Genomic DNA, 14,629 nt, shown 5'->3' on the forward strand with positions numbered 1-14,629 from the left:
ATTATAAACATCACAACAGAAATGAGGTGGTTTTATGTTCTTTATTTGAAATTTCAATTAATGAGATCAGTTCTTCTAAATTTCAGGTGTGACTCCCCCCCCCCCGCCCACAGATTACAACATTTCAATCTAATCCAGTATGATACAGACTCAGCACTATGATGTCTGTAATAAACCTGTAATAACACCAGGGCTTCACTGATTTAATCCTGCTCCGCTGTCCTCTAATCTGCTCAGTACACTTTCTTCAAGACTTGATATATTAGAACAAAGACAGACGAAGTTTGTTTTTAAATCTTTATCGCCGGCTGGATTCTACGCTGTCGTAAACGGCCCAACCAGTTGGACGACCTTTACACTAATCTTCAGAACCAGGGACGGCTCTTCAAACTGGAGTTCCATCCTTCGGGGGACGGGAAGCACTATTTTCTTCTTTCTCTTTGTTCTCACTGTCAGAGGAAGCAGCTTCTCCGCTGGCAGTGTCTCTACAGTCCTGTCCTGCTGGAATTCCACCTTCTGCCGACTGGTGTGTTTCAGGCGCACCTCTGGATTCTTGTTTGGCGTACATCTCTAACGCAGGAGCGATCATGTGTTCAGTCTGTGGGGTGCTGCTGAGGGGCAGATTAAAGCCCATTTTCCCACCAGTGGTTGTGGCCCTGGCTGGGGGAGGTGTGAGGGACTGGGCCTCCTCCTCCCCGCGCAGCCAATCCATCTTCTGATGGTGCTGCTTGACGGCGTCGTCAACGCGGGCATCGATCATAGCCTCCGTCAGGACGCCATCTTCAGAGGAATATGCCGCTGCCTGGAAGGGGCAATGAGGTATTTGGATTATAACATGGCAAAAGAGTGATTTTAAATTCCGAAACAGAACAATAAACCTACCTGCCAGGCCACCCCCAGTTTGGAGATCTCTCTTCCAGACATTCCCTCTGTCCGCTTCGCTATCTCGGAGCATTTTTTACCATAGTCAAACTGAGCCAGCTTCATCCTCCTGCACAAACAAGCAACACAGATGTTTTCTTTTCCATCGGAATGTCACCACAATTACCGACCATCAGTTCCATCAGGGTTGTACTCACTGTCTCCCCCCAGTGGCCGGCTCCAGCACATATTTGTCAAAGTACAACCGCACCAGTCGTTCCCTCTCCTCGGGACCTGGCAGGGCAAAGTTTACTATCTCGTCTATACGGTCATTGATGGCCCAGTCAAACTGCTCAGGCTGGTTACTGGCCAAGACCAGCATGAACCTGCAGGCAGGGAACCAGAGTTGTGTTGACAATTAACAATTTAAACATGTAATTGTGAGCAGAAGATCAATGTTTACTTGTTGCTCTGTTCTCCAGTGCGATACAAGAAGGCATTCAGGGTGGCTCTGAGGTCTTCACTGATCTTCTCCTGAAAGACCGAGTCCGCCCCAACAGTTAGATTTCAAAAAGTAGAACAAGGTTTGAGTCAAAAATGCGCAGACTTACAGTGGATCGCTTACGAAGGAATGCATCAGCTTCATCAACGAAAAGCAGAAGTCTGAAAAAGAGTAAAAACAACCATCTTTACATGATGATTTTGTGTTTACCGCAGTTACAGCAGCAGTGGGCGGCCTACCCGTGTCGGCTCGTGCTAGCCCAGTCGAACACTTTGTGCATGGCGGTCACACCGTCACGGCCCATCGGCGCAACATCACCACCAGTCATAATGGCGTAATCCATCCCAGAATGCACTGCCAACTTCTACTCGATGCAAAAGAAGCTCCATAAGTTATACAACAGCTTGACTTTCCTCATTCATGCCCGACAGCGCGCGACGACGCGAGCTTACCTTAGCAAACAGAGTTTTGCCAGTGCCTGGAGGACCGTACATGAGGACGTTCCTGTACAGGCCTCTGTTCTGCCTCGTATTCCTTGTTGCTATGGCAATGTCACGCACGCGCTCCTCCAACGAAGGCTGAGAGAGGCAGACATAAGTGATTACCTAATTTGAAGATGCAAGACGTTCATGTTCAGGCAGCCCTTTCTGCATCCACTTACGCTGAGCACAACTCCCTCCAGGGCATCTTGAGGTTTGCTCTTCAGACGCTTGGCGGTCTTTACAATTTCAGGTGGACATAAACGGTAAAATTAGTTGGTGTTTTTTTTTCTGTTGAAAACATCAGCATCATCCAAACTGCTTAACTACCTTGATGGGATGCTTCATTGCCTCCCCTACAGTGAATCTTGATGTTTCCCGCACCAACGATGGCTTCCCGAGCCTGGCCTCGATGTAACGCCCCGCCACCGCCGTGGCGTTCCGGGCTGAATAGACGCCCACAGCTAAAAGCGTCAGACCTGCCACCTAGTGATGGACCAACACGCTGATATTAAAACCCTATTACAGCACAAGGGTGCCAGCACGTGGATGGATAAGTGTGAGGAAAAACTGACAAATAAACTCATTAACAGTGAATTTATTTGTGAATAACAGTAACAGTGATAACAGAGTGTGGCTCACAGTGGCTGTGACTTTGTCCCAGTCTGACACAAAGGCCCTGAATCCTTCTCCAAAGACAGCGCCTGCAGTCCTAAAAAACAAGCAAGATTTATAGGTTTTAAATATTCATTTAAGGCAAAATGGTGGCACACTGCAGGCTGAAAGACTGCACCCTTCACCCATACTAAATCATTCTTGAAGCAACATTTGAAATCTTACTTAATGGACTCCAGGACAGTTTGTCTGTGTTCAGCAGCCTTCAGACGGATCTGCTCGCGGATGATGTCGGCATTCTCCCTCTCCACGCGCCCTCGTGCTTTAGCCTCTGCCTCAATACGCAGGAGCTCGTTCTTATGCCTCAGCTCCATCTCGTGCTCTATCGTCGCTGTAGAAAAATCACCCAACACAACAAATACACATAATCCCACACTGTTTCACAGCATCTGGCCTTTGCTGCAACAGTGGTGAGAGGCGTACCTTTTCTCATGGCCTCCTGTTTCTGTACGGACTCCTCCTGTTTGCGGAGATTTTCCTCATTCAGAGCTTGCTGTTGGAAAAAAGAGAGACCACTTTTTGATGTCTTACACACTTGCCCAGCATTCCACTAACTGCTGTAGGCTACACCAGTAATCGGCACAAGAAATGGAAATGGGATGACACGATTGGAAGTTGAGCAAGAAAATGAGCATTAGAAGACGGCCTCACCTGCTGCCGAAGTTGGTCTTCATAACGCTGTCTGGCCAATTTATCTTGATACTGAGCTCTCTGCAAAGAACCAAATGAAAACATTGATAAGTGACACCATTTTTAAGACCAATTAATTTATATATACATGTTTGCACTGTATCTTAATAATACCTTAAAGAAATTTACACTTCGGACTGGTTGATAGATAAAGAAAAGTGGCCTAATATCCAAAAGCCAAGTAAAATAAAATCAAAGGTCAGCTATTGAGGCACTAGTAAAACACCACAAAAACATTAGCAGCTGATTTGCTGTTTTAATATTTAATTAACAAGATTTTCGCTCTCACCGCTTGATTCTGTTTGGTCTCCTCATTCAGCGTTTTCCTCCTCTCTTCAGCCTGGGTACGTATTTGGTCCCCTTTCAGCTGCTCAACAGCTGCTTCATATTCCTGATGAAGGAGCAAAGGAAATGATGCTGCTGAACACAGGAAACTACTGGAGATGAGTGACGGACACATTTGAGCCATGAGCCCCAAGAAAGAGAGTTTTAACTACATCTTTTTGACAGTATGAGTTCTGTAGTACCTTAATTTTACTTTGATACTCCAAATGAGAGGTCTGCTCCTGCATCCGAGCCAGATCCAGAGCCTCCTTGGCATGGCCTGACGCGTGTAAGAGGGGGGATGATGGAGGACATAAGTGACATCCATAACATAATAGTGACAAATAAATGTTTGACGTCACATTGATTACAATTATGTCGCGTGGAAACGCAGGAGATGCATGTAAACACACTGACCTGCAAACCACTGCATTTGTGTTGAAAAAAAATCAATCTAGACACAAGAGTGGTGACCTTTGAACACCTACTAGTTTGAATGGAGGTAAGAAGCATGATGTTGCATGTTGGTAACAGGAGCTCCAACGCGCTCCACATGATCAAATATAACCCATCTAAGTGTTTGCTGAGGGCCATTCTCTGAATTTATGAAGGAGTGGGGCAATCATGAACCTCCTCATGAACAGTCCACCCTCCTTAACGAAACACGATCTTAATGTTTGCCTATTAGCACTTAATATAAACTGGAGGGGCATTTAGTGCACCAGCCACGGAGCTCTCAGGTGTTGATTCTCCGATACTTACGGGACTTGTCGAGTTCCTTTGCCGCCTGTGCAGCCCGCTCCAGCCCGGTGGGATCGAAGTTGCTCCATTTGTCCTTGGGTTTATCTCCACCGCCACTGGAACCTCCGGCCGGTGGTGGTGGTGGTTCTGGTTGAGCTGGGAGGCCAGGGGGTACTTCAGGCTGCCCCTTATTCAAACCAAACAGCCACGACATTTTCAATAAAATTGTTAATAGAGGACAATTCTCCGGTTCTGTGTAGCAACGGCAAGAGAACTGTCACACCGTTCTTCCTCCACACGCGTTTCGCCGGAACAATCTGCGCATGCGCATCGGGAAGGTCGAACAACGTCAACGGTGATTAGCTACCAGCGAACAAGGATCCTCCTGATTGGCTGTTTCAGCAGAAGACTTCTGCAGAGGTCATTCTTTAAGCCCCGCCCAGAATGGGTACGGCGACAGCCGAGGGTCAAACACGAAGGTGTCCTTTAGTTGCATCAGGCAGTTTGTTCTAACTCGGTTGTTTCCCTTACGAAATATTTAATCGAACAAGTTGATATAAAAATTTAAATCACCCTTAAAATTATAGCATAAAAAAACACGATGCTGTTCAGAATGCTATAGAAATCTACCTTCCAGCAATATTTTTCATTCAGAAAAAACAAGGCCAGTCAAAACAATTACATATCAAAGTGTTTAATGAATGTTAAAAAAAATCCACAAAAATGGCAAATAATTGTTTGTTCTTTCCATGAAAGACAAAATCATTACAACTTATACACACACTGCATTTGATACACACAAGATGCTTTGTGAAAATGGACAATTTGGATTATCAGATTTAAGGAATTTGCAGCTCAGAGGGCCAAACGGCAACTGTAACGTGTTCATTAGCAATTCTTTTGGATTATTAGATGACTGGGATGTTGTTAGTGTACAGGACGATGCTGTGTATGTTTCTTGGAACAGGTCATATGAAACCCTTAAGAGATTAAAATAATCCAACAAGAATAATCTCTGAATTGCATAAAATCAGTGGATGGGTAAACACGTATACAATAAATATATGCATACACATGTTGCATTACGTAGTCAACTTAAACCCCTTGAAGTCAGGATATTTTTATGGTAAGCACAGTTGGATGATGAATGGAGTAACTTTGTAGTATGACGAAACATTCTGTTACCTGTATGTACATTAATAAATACTATGAACTGTTACACCGCCTTAAATGTTTATATGAAAGTGATTAACCGACGCAACACCTGAATCATGCATGTGTGTGAAACCCTTTGAGGAATATCTGCAAAACCATTCGCCAATAGCACATAGCAACTGTAATATCCACAAAGTCCTTTAACGTGATAGAGGTATACGAGAAAAGACCCCGTCGGGCTCTTTGCCGTCACCCAGTGCTGCCAGGAAACCTTCCTCTCTCCGCGCTTGTGCCAGTTTTGCAAGTGAGAGGAATGTGCGGGGTTCTGTGATCGCCATCTCGCTGATAACGCGTCTGTTGAGTTGCACGCTGCTCTGTAAGCACACAGGGAGGGGGGACACTTAATATTCATGAAAATGACTGCAGAATACACAAAGAAGAAAGTGGTAATGGAACTGACCTTGGCAAGGTTGTGCACCAGGACGGGATACTTCATGCCATGCTCTCGTGATGCTGCGGCAATGCGTGAGATCCACAGCTGGATTAATAAGAGTAGGAAAAATATCATTGGCAACTTGAATTGCCTTGTTCACCTGTGTATTAGCACCTAAACGCTGTAACATTAAATTAGAGATTTTGGTTGGATTAACGAGTGTGCTGCCAAAAAGTTGGGTGGCTTTGGTGCATAAAAGACATGACGATTATTTCCCAAAACACCTTTTACAATATTCTGTTCTCACCGTTCTCATGTTGCGTTTTTTAAGCACCCGAGATTTGGTGGCGTACACGAAAGCTCGTCTGACCGCCCGGACCGCCAGACTGTAGCACCGGTTCTTTCTGCCTCTGAAATGCTGTTAAAGGAAACCACGGGGGGACAACAAACGACTTGCTGATTATGTGGGGGAAAATGTTATTTTAAATGTAGTAACGCCACAGAAAACACTGTAAAGATGAAACCATGCCTCGTTTCCTCCAGAGCATAGTCACGTCCTTACCCGTGCATGTTTGAGAAGTTCTTGAACTTTCCAGTATCTGTCAGGTCCTCGGTTTCTAATCCAAGACGATACCGTCAAGAATACCATGTCTGCTGCTTAAATGCACCCCTGAACCCAGAGGTCCTTTGTGGAAACCAATAGTAGATTCTCTTCGGAGACAATGTTGCATATGTCCGGTTCACACGCCGAACCCACGGCTGACAGTGGAGTTTAGTGTTTGGTTCGTTTTACGAACCACGATATCTGGAGTACTTGTGCCGTCACTTTTAACCTCCCTGGCTTTACTGATGCAAAGCGATTTAGCGTCGTTATTAAGTTGGGGTCCGCTACAAAGGGCAGTTATGGTAATATGAGGGAAATAAAGAAAATTTCAAAAGGCGAATCAAATATTTTAACCCAATTTCCTCTTCTCACCCAGGCGGGGGAACGGGAGACAGCGTGAAGCAAAACAGGCGCCTCTCCTAACGGTATGACGCAGTCGGAGTGGATGCTGGGATTGCTTCCACTGTAAGGTCACGGTAATCCAACATGTCGGGAGCTGGCTTCACGTCCTTGAGCCGCTGTGCTGTTTTGGCGTTCCGCTCCACCACAGGGCCTGTGGTATGTTGACAATCACTTAATTTAATAAAGAGTTATCGAGCCACTGTTGTAGGTTCGAGCCTCCGTCGGTGGTGCTGTTTGAGGCAGACCGACACTTGAATGCAGCACCTTGTGTCGGCGGGCTCCGTCTATACATTGAAATCTAATTTAGCCCTTAACAAACTCGTCCAGCCAGACTTAAATAATGCCCAGTTAATCCTTAGTTGTTTATATAAATCAGTCCAGGCAGAATTGCTCCTTTTATATGTCGCCTTTTCTCTTAACCACTTTTTTTTTTTGCCCCAGTAAAGTCTCATTTTCCTTATCGACTGCAAAACTAAGATTAAATGCACTGCTGGAACTTTAAATTATTATAAGAGACAAACTAAACCTAAAAACTTGCTACCTCCACAGCATGCGGTAATAACAGTACCTGCTCTGTAACTACACAGGTGAGTTAATTAGAAAGGAAGGTTACAGAACTGTTATTACCGATGACGTGAATGCATCACTTCAAGCAGTTGTTTCCTTTTTATCAATCAACTTTAAACTCTAAAACAGATCACAGCAATACCAATTAGTCGTTTTAAACAGTTTTTATTTTAAACAATGTTGTGAATTTTCTTTTTCATTTTAAATTTGGTGTGTGTTATTCAGGCAGTGCGATATGCCCAGACAGCAGCAGCTCCGGCAGCACAGCCACGAATAAAGAAGTTTCAGGTGTACAGGTGGGACCCAGACACTCCAGGGGACAAACCTCGCATGCAGACATACGACATCGACCTCAACACGTAAGTTACATACAAGTGAACAGCTGACAGCGCTGTGTCGTCTGTCTGGCGACGTAGTCTCTTCTCATGCTATAAAATATTTCATTGGTAGTTCTCTCTAGATTCTAAAAGAAGAATGCATTAAACTATCTGGAATTTTTTTTGACGAGGAAAAAAAAGCAGAAATCCCATCTGTTCCTTTTCTAACCCAGTCTGGTTTCTGTTCCTGTAGTTGTGGACCAATGGTTCTCGATGCTCTGATCAAAATCAAAAATGAGATCGATTCGACTCTGACCTTTCGCCGCTCCTGCAGAGAGGGTCAGTAACAGGGTCAGTTACCTTAACAGATTTTACATGCAGGTTCTTCATTTGTGTGTTTGCTTAAATGAAGGTATTTGTGGGTCGTGTGCAATGAACATTAACGGAGGCAATACGCTTGCCTGTCTGAACAAGATTGACACCAACACCAGCAAACCAACCAAGATCTACCCTCTGCCACATATGTATGTGGTGAAGGACCTGGTGCCTGTGAGTAAACGATGACTCTCACTAACATTAACTGAAACCCAATAGCTCTGCTCTTACACAACATACATGTTAAATATCTGAGGTTTGTTTATAAGAAATAACTTCAGAGTTTTATTTATTGTCTGCCAGTCAACAGACACACGCTACAGTTACGAGGCTTTGCAGGAGTTGCTCCACAAACCCTGGAACTCATACAGCCCAAATGTCTAACAGAAGAAGCCAAAAACTAAACAAGGTCCATGAACAATATGGACTCACTCTTATTCACTGGCTACCAGATTACCACAGTTTAACTTCCTGTAACCGGGTCTTGATAACGAGTGATGGGAGAATGGATTGAGACCCTCCCCTGTGGTAATGCTCTGGCATCGGGTCAGGGTGCCCACCAGCAGCCAGAAACAATCCATTTACACAACTTTAATAGCATAAGCATGAGGAGTGTGTCAGCACCAGTGCCGTTATAAAGCTGATTGGATTGTTTGTGTTTGTAGGACATGAGTAACTTCTATGCCCAGTACAAGTCAATTGAACCCTACCTGAAGAAGAAGGATGAGGCCAATGAAGGGAAGGAGCAGTACCTGCAGTCTGTGCAGGACAGACAGAAACTGGTACATTTTTGTCTTTGTCGCCATAGAATTCTGCTGTTGTGATCGTGTGAGACCAATAATCTGATGTATAATAATCATATTCTAATAACTGATCTGCTGCAGGATGGCCTGTATGAGTGTATCCTGTGTGCCTGCTGTAGCACCAGCTGCCCCAGCTACTGGTGGAACGGAGACAAGTACCTCGGCCCCGCCGTACTAATGCAGGTAAGCGCCCGATCCACGGGTCGGACGTCCCCACGAACGGTGCAGCTGACGGGCGCTGCGTCCTTTTACCCCGCAGGCGTATCGTTGGATGATCGACTCCCGAGACGATTTCACGGAGGAGCGTCTGTCCAAGCTGCAGGACCCGTTCTCGCTCTACCGCTGCCACACTATCATGAACTGCACTAAGACCTGTCCAAAGGTAACCTGTCAGCACACAAATATTCCACTTCATTGCGTTTTTAAATATTATTGATCACTGCTAATCTAAGATTGTTATTACTGCTTTAGGGTCTGAACCCAGGAAAAGCGATCGCTGAAATTAAGAAAATGATGGCCACATACAAGGAGAAGAAGGCCGCCACCGCCTGAAACTCCCCTAGATGTTGTGTATCACCCTCATTGATTGAATTATGTATTGATTAAACTGCTCATTAGGTCTGAAGGGCCTGTACAGCTGCTCACAGTTCGCACATGCTGCACTCTCCGCTAGAGGTGTGTGTCTGCGTGTGTGGTGGGAGGAGCAGGTGTTACTTAAACGCACATGTACAGTATGAATGCAAGAGAGTGTGTGTGAGTCTTATACTGTAACAGATGTATTTATCTCCAACTGTTATTCCTGTGTGCTTGTGCATTGTTGAGAGATGACAAGGAAGCAGCTTTCTTACATTTTTAGCGCTTGTTGCTCTTTCCTTAAGCCTCAGAGACACGTGTCACATGGTCCCTCAGATCCTTCTGCATGCCATCCGCAACTTGTTTTGATGGAATAAATCGTCGAACCGCATAAATCTCCTCTGCTTATTTTTCTGTCTTCAATCTACACATCCATTCTCTGTAGCAGTGAGTAGGTTGGCCTCTAGGTGTCACTGTCCTCAATGTCCAGCTGCGACGGCAGCACCATTCTAAGAAACTGGACTGCACAGACGTATTGACAATGTTCCTCTAAGCTCTTAGAAATAAGCGTTAAGTGTAATTAAAGTGTGTAGCCCAATGTCTTAGACAGTTGCTTGTTGATAGATGCTTTGCTGCAAACGTGCAGTATATGATAATCGAGTAAAAACGGGAAATAATGGTGAAAAAATCTTGACGAGATAAAACGATCAGAATACATGCTGCCTGTCAAAGTTCAAAACTAAAAACAATGGATGCGAGCCATGTAGGAATCCATTAAACTGCTATGTCTCAGTTTGCAGCGCCCGTTTAAACGCAAATCACATGGGATCTGGTTTAAAAGTGCATATTTGAGACTATAGGAGCTAAATTGGATTTACAAACACCCAGCAGAGCTGCAGAGCATTGGTGTCTCCTCTTGCGATTATATACTATATAGGATTTCAACAATACCATTTATTAATTTTGTTTTACGCATAGTTTGACGTGGATTCCACTTTCCATTTACGCGTGAATAAAATAACTAAGTAAATATAAAAACGCCCCCTAGTTGACACGTTAGATACTAGAAAATGCTGAAGATTTGAATGATGTTTAGATCTCTTGGCTGTTAACTCGAGTGATCCAGTAAATCTTTTGAGGGGTGACATTCACTACATTGTCCTTGTATTCACTATTTAACACGGATTTCCAGATCGTTGCGTTGCGGTTTTATTGGATTCGTGATATTGAGGCGGAATAAAAGTGCAGAAACTGTACTAACAGTGGCGGATGGGCCATGAGTCGAGAGGTTCTGGCAGACTCGGGCTTTCTTCTGGTTGCTGGAGGCTGGGACTGGACGGGGAGGAGACTACAGATGCGGGGTGGTACAATGTGGCGCTGCGAGGTCCTTCTGCACTCCCAGGACTCATGAGAGCAGAAGACAGTCGGAGCAAACCGAGTCGACCTTTGGTGAGAATGCCGCCTTTTGCCTGCACCTTTTCCCCCACATTCTTAGCTGCACCTACTTGTGTTTGCATCGCAGGCGCGTTCCGTCCTAAACTGTAAACTTTGCTTCCGTTTGTGATGGGGGACGGGGAGCAGGATCCGAGGTTAGAAGGGGATTCCTCAATCCGCGTCTCAGCCTTTCAGCAAACTGGTTAATTGTTAATCTACGCGAACGTTGAGGCTGTTGAAAGCTGACATGTGGTCCTGTGTTTTCACTGGAGAGAAGAAGGAGGAGGGACTGGACAAGCACACGCACGCACGCACGCACACACTCAAAGGTTCAAAGAGGGCATGTAGCGCGGCCTTTCTAGGTTTATGTATGTATTTGTTTGTTCAGGCTGCCATAAATACCTTACAGCTAACTACACCAACAGAAAACAGCAGCACATCCTCTGGTCCCCCTTCTTTCAAACGGCTACGTGTGCGTGCGCGTGTGTAGATGAGAGGGAGTTGGGGTCTCTAGATGGGAAGGCTGCAACTAGTTGAGAAAAAAAAGGGGGGGGGGGGGGGGGTAATCTGTCCCAGATGTGTGCTGTGAAAACATATGGTTTCTGATAGCCACTGTGATGTACAAAAAGAATGAGTGTGTGTGTGTGTGTGTGTGTGTGTGTGTGTGTGTGTGTGATGTTGGAACACATACAAACATTTAAAGATTTATTGATGCTTATTCAATTTTGGACTCCAGCATCTGCACGCAGCTGAAGAAAAAGTGGGAGCTTCGAGGAGACGGATGCATATTTTTCCACTCAGATTAAAGCACCGACGAGCTGCTCGGTCGCAGGTTTGAATCTCGATGGCCGACGGCGCTGTTGATGTGTCTTTAGCCCCCAACCCGAGCGGCTGTTTTCGACCAATGAAGCGAGGGAGAAAGAAAGAGGGAGAGGGTCAGCGAGGGTGTCAGAAGGGAAACGACGGCTGTGGAGACAGAGGGAATAAAGGAGGGAGGGGGGGGGAACGGAGAGAGGAGGGTGGGTTCCAGGGGTCCTCTGTTTCTTCTCCTGGAATGCAGCTCTGGGACCGTCTGCCGCAGCGCAAGAGCAGGAAAGCAGAGAGATTGTTCTTCGGAAGGCCGAGGCGCTGCATTCTTGCTTTGGGTTTTCTCCCCCTTTCTGCCTCTGGCCCTGGTTATTTGGGGCCATAGGAGGAGGGAGGGCATGGGGGGGGGGGTCACAGCGGGCGGTAAGGTGAGAGAGGGCAGGGAAAATAGCGAGGAGGACCAGCCAGACTGCACACTTCATTCCTCCTAATCACTTTTGATGGTTAACGCTCTCCTTATCCCCCCCCCCCCCTCCAGTGTTCCAGGCAGTCTACCTCCCTCCCAGAGTGACCATGAGAGTCCTCCTTCTAATCTGCATGCCAGGTAACGCCGCCATCCTGCGCCATCTGGCCACAATCGGTGAAACGACCACAGTCTGTGGCCAGTTGCGCTCCTGCCAGCAGGAGATTGAGGTCATCCTTGCGTGTGCAACTGGAAACAGGCTGATTTTGGTCCAACACTAACACGGCGGCTGCTATAACGACCTGCCTAATTTGCCGTATTGAACGTTGTGAAATCGTTTACCTTTGAGTAGTCGAGGACGATACAGAGGTACGGTCCTGGATGGGGTTGTCAGGAGAGTAGCACTTGAGTGTCGACTGTTTCGCCCGTTTTCATGACTTGTGTTTCACTGTCGTCACAAACCGTCCACAGCTGTGCTGCTCGCCCAGGCCCAGTACCTGGAACCCTACCCTTATTTGGGTGAGTTGGTTAGAAGAACATTGGCTTTAATTGTTCCAGCTCTGCACATGTGTTCTCCATTGCTCCCCGATGTATCACCTAGCCTCGAGGACCACCTCTCCCGCGTGTTGAGAACGGCTTTAACCACGGCTAAAACTTCTTGTTCTTTCGTAAACATCTTGCATGCAAAGGCCATTACTGCGCACGGCCACACTCTTCAACGTGCACTTCTTGTGTGAAGGTGCTTCATTCTGTGTGTTGGAGACGATTAATCATTTTCTCTCCTTTCTTTGTTCCAGAGGACTTTGGGCTAGATTATTTTCCTGGTAAAGTCCTTTCAGTTTCAGATGAATATTCCTCATCTATATTTACATTATATTAGAACATGTTTTAAAATATGAACTCCCCTTTGCTGTTCAGAAACCACAGATTCTCAGTTTCAGCTGCTTCAGGTCAAGCCGGGGGTTCGTCCAGAGAAGCCAGGTGGGTGGACGCTCTCTTCCAGTCTGAATTCTGATGTTTAAGATGTTGGTCAGTGACTCATTTATACACGTGTGATATCAGAGTCTGAACTGGAGACGGAGCCCACAGAGCCCGGCCCTCTGGGTAAGAAAGGCAGCAGTTGGCTGGTAACCAGGCAGTAGTTTAGTGGATCTGATGGTGCTGTTGGTGTCCAGATTGCAGGGAGGAGCAGTATCCCTGCACCAGACTCTACTCTGTTCACAAGCCATGCAAACAGTGTCTGAACAGCCTCTGCTTCTACAGGTATGCCCCCCCCCCCCCGCTGTTACTCAAGATGTGACCAATGGCTTAATGATCTTGATGATATTACTAATAGTGTAACTGGTTATGTAATCAATGATGTCACTAATGGTGTCCCTGATAATGGTCTTAGTGATGTCATCACAGATGGTCTTAATTATTAATGCTGTTAGACAATGGTTGATTTTGATGGCACAGATTGGCACATTTTCAGATGATTAACTACACACCTGTTCATTCATTATTGGCTTTGAATTTAAGCCAGACTGTCTGGAGGAGGAAGAGCGACTCCTCTGTAGGTTATCCCGACTTGATGTTTGACTATGTTCTTCATTCAGTTTGCGACGAGTGTATGTCATCAACAAAGAGGTGTGTGTGAGGACCGTGTGTGCACACGAAGAGCTGCTCAGAGGTGGGTTGGCTGCGTGTCCTCTCGCTCGTTGGTGCATCGCAGCGGCTAATTTGAACTCGCGCGTGTGTGTGTGTCCAGCGGACCTGTGCCGTGATCAGTTCTCTCGCTGTGGGGTGGCAGCACTGAGTGGCGGCTGCTCATCGCTGGGAGGAAGCTGTGGGAAAAGCTGTGGAGGCTGCTGATGGAACGTGGACGTCAGGGATTCTATCTGCCCGGATACTGCCGCACTCTACATCCCCTTACCATCTCATTCTCTATGATCCTCATGTACGAGTCATTACTCCCGTGCTTAAAGCACTTGTGTGTCTGATTTCCTATGTTTGTTCTTTTATTTTTCTATATCCGTGTACGGTTGACTATACTCCAAAGAACATTGATGATTGTATAAATCACTGGTGCTATATTATCTATTACAGATGCACACGGCATCTTTTTTTTGGCATATTTTACCATATTAATCCCATGCTTTGTTTTTGTTGGTATCTTACTGTACATGCGTCAAAAAGCAGTTAATGTCACGATGATCAGCTCATCCACAGTGGGCGCTGTGCTCTGACATCAGACAGGAATAATCAGTCTCCAGCCGTCAGCAGTGTGTGAGATGTGTGAGGAAACGAGTGGTGAGTGACCTCAGATGTTCTACTACTGCCACCTGGATCGCTGCATAGCAGTCGAGTTAACGTGTACTAATCCCAGTAAGAACGGGTGCTGGCCTCTGTACTACTGCTTCATCAAAAAAAAAAAAAAAACTG

General features: G+C 45.9%; 4 protein-coding genes across 4 annotated transcripts; 2 read left to right on the plus strand and 2 right to left on the minus strand.

Annotated features, from left to right (window-relative positions):
• Positions 1-22: 22 nt before the first annotated feature.
• Positions 23-4,609, minus strand: atad3 (ATPase family AAA domain containing 3). The gene is made up of 16 exons (XM_003973266.3): positions 4,294-4,609; positions 3,735-3,811; positions 3,497-3,598; positions 3,169-3,228; positions 2,941-3,010; positions 2,683-2,848; positions 2,485-2,554; positions 2,173-2,328; positions 2,025-2,081; positions 1,816-1,941; positions 1,603-1,727; positions 1,473-1,524; positions 1,325-1,395; positions 1,080-1,247; positions 883-991; positions 23-802 (listed from the first exon to the last, which is right to left on the minus strand). The coding sequence occupies exons 1-16, from the start codon at positions 4,484-4,486 to the stop codon at positions 386-388; spliced, it is 2,019 nt and encodes a 672-aa protein (XP_003973315.1). The 5' UTR covers positions 4,487-4,609; the 3' UTR covers positions 23-385.
• A 341-nt stretch (positions 4,610-4,950) lies between these two features.
• mrpl20 (mitochondrial ribosomal protein L20) lies at positions 4,951-6,650 on the minus strand. Its single transcript, XM_003973267.3, has 4 exons — positions 6,423-6,650; positions 6,168-6,278; positions 5,888-5,965; positions 4,951-5,801 (listed from the first exon to the last, which is right to left on the minus strand). The coding sequence occupies exons 1-4, from the start codon at positions 6,507-6,509 to the stop codon at positions 5,628-5,630; spliced, it is 450 nt and encodes a 149-aa protein (XP_003973316.1). The 5' UTR covers positions 6,510-6,650; the 3' UTR covers positions 4,951-5,627.
• A 223-nt stretch (positions 6,651-6,873) lies between these two features.
• Positions 6,874-9,896, plus strand: sdhb (succinate dehydrogenase complex, subunit B, iron sulfur (Ip)). Its single transcript, XM_003973225.3, has 8 exons — positions 6,874-7,022; positions 7,659-7,792; positions 8,004-8,089; positions 8,163-8,299; positions 8,791-8,907; positions 9,010-9,111; positions 9,188-9,310; positions 9,400-9,896. Exons 1-8 carry the CDS (start codon positions 6,951-6,953, stop codon positions 9,478-9,480), a joined length of 852 nt encoding a protein of 283 aa, XP_003973274.1. The 5' UTR covers positions 6,874-6,950; the 3' UTR covers positions 9,481-9,896.
• A 930-nt stretch (positions 9,897-10,826) lies between these two features.
• On the plus strand, positions 10,827-14,626 carry mfap2 (microfibril associated protein 2). Its single transcript, XM_003973268.3, has 9 exons — positions 10,827-10,950; positions 12,281-12,346; positions 12,677-12,724; positions 13,003-13,029; positions 13,124-13,186; positions 13,268-13,309; positions 13,381-13,468; positions 13,804-13,877; positions 13,956-14,626. Exons 2-9 carry the CDS (start codon positions 12,316-12,318, stop codon positions 14,057-14,059), a joined length of 477 nt encoding a protein of 158 aa, XP_003973317.2. The 5' UTR covers positions 10,827-10,950; positions 12,281-12,315; the 3' UTR covers positions 14,060-14,626.
• The last annotated feature ends 3 nt before the right edge of the window (positions 14,627-14,629 follow it).

This window comes from Takifugu rubripes, chromosome 19, assembly GCF_901000725.2.
Source record: "Takifugu rubripes chromosome 19, fTakRub1.2, whole genome shotgun sequence".
NCBI classification, from domain to species: domain Eukaryota; kingdom Metazoa; phylum Chordata; class Actinopteri; order Tetraodontiformes; family Tetraodontidae; genus Takifugu; species Takifugu rubripes.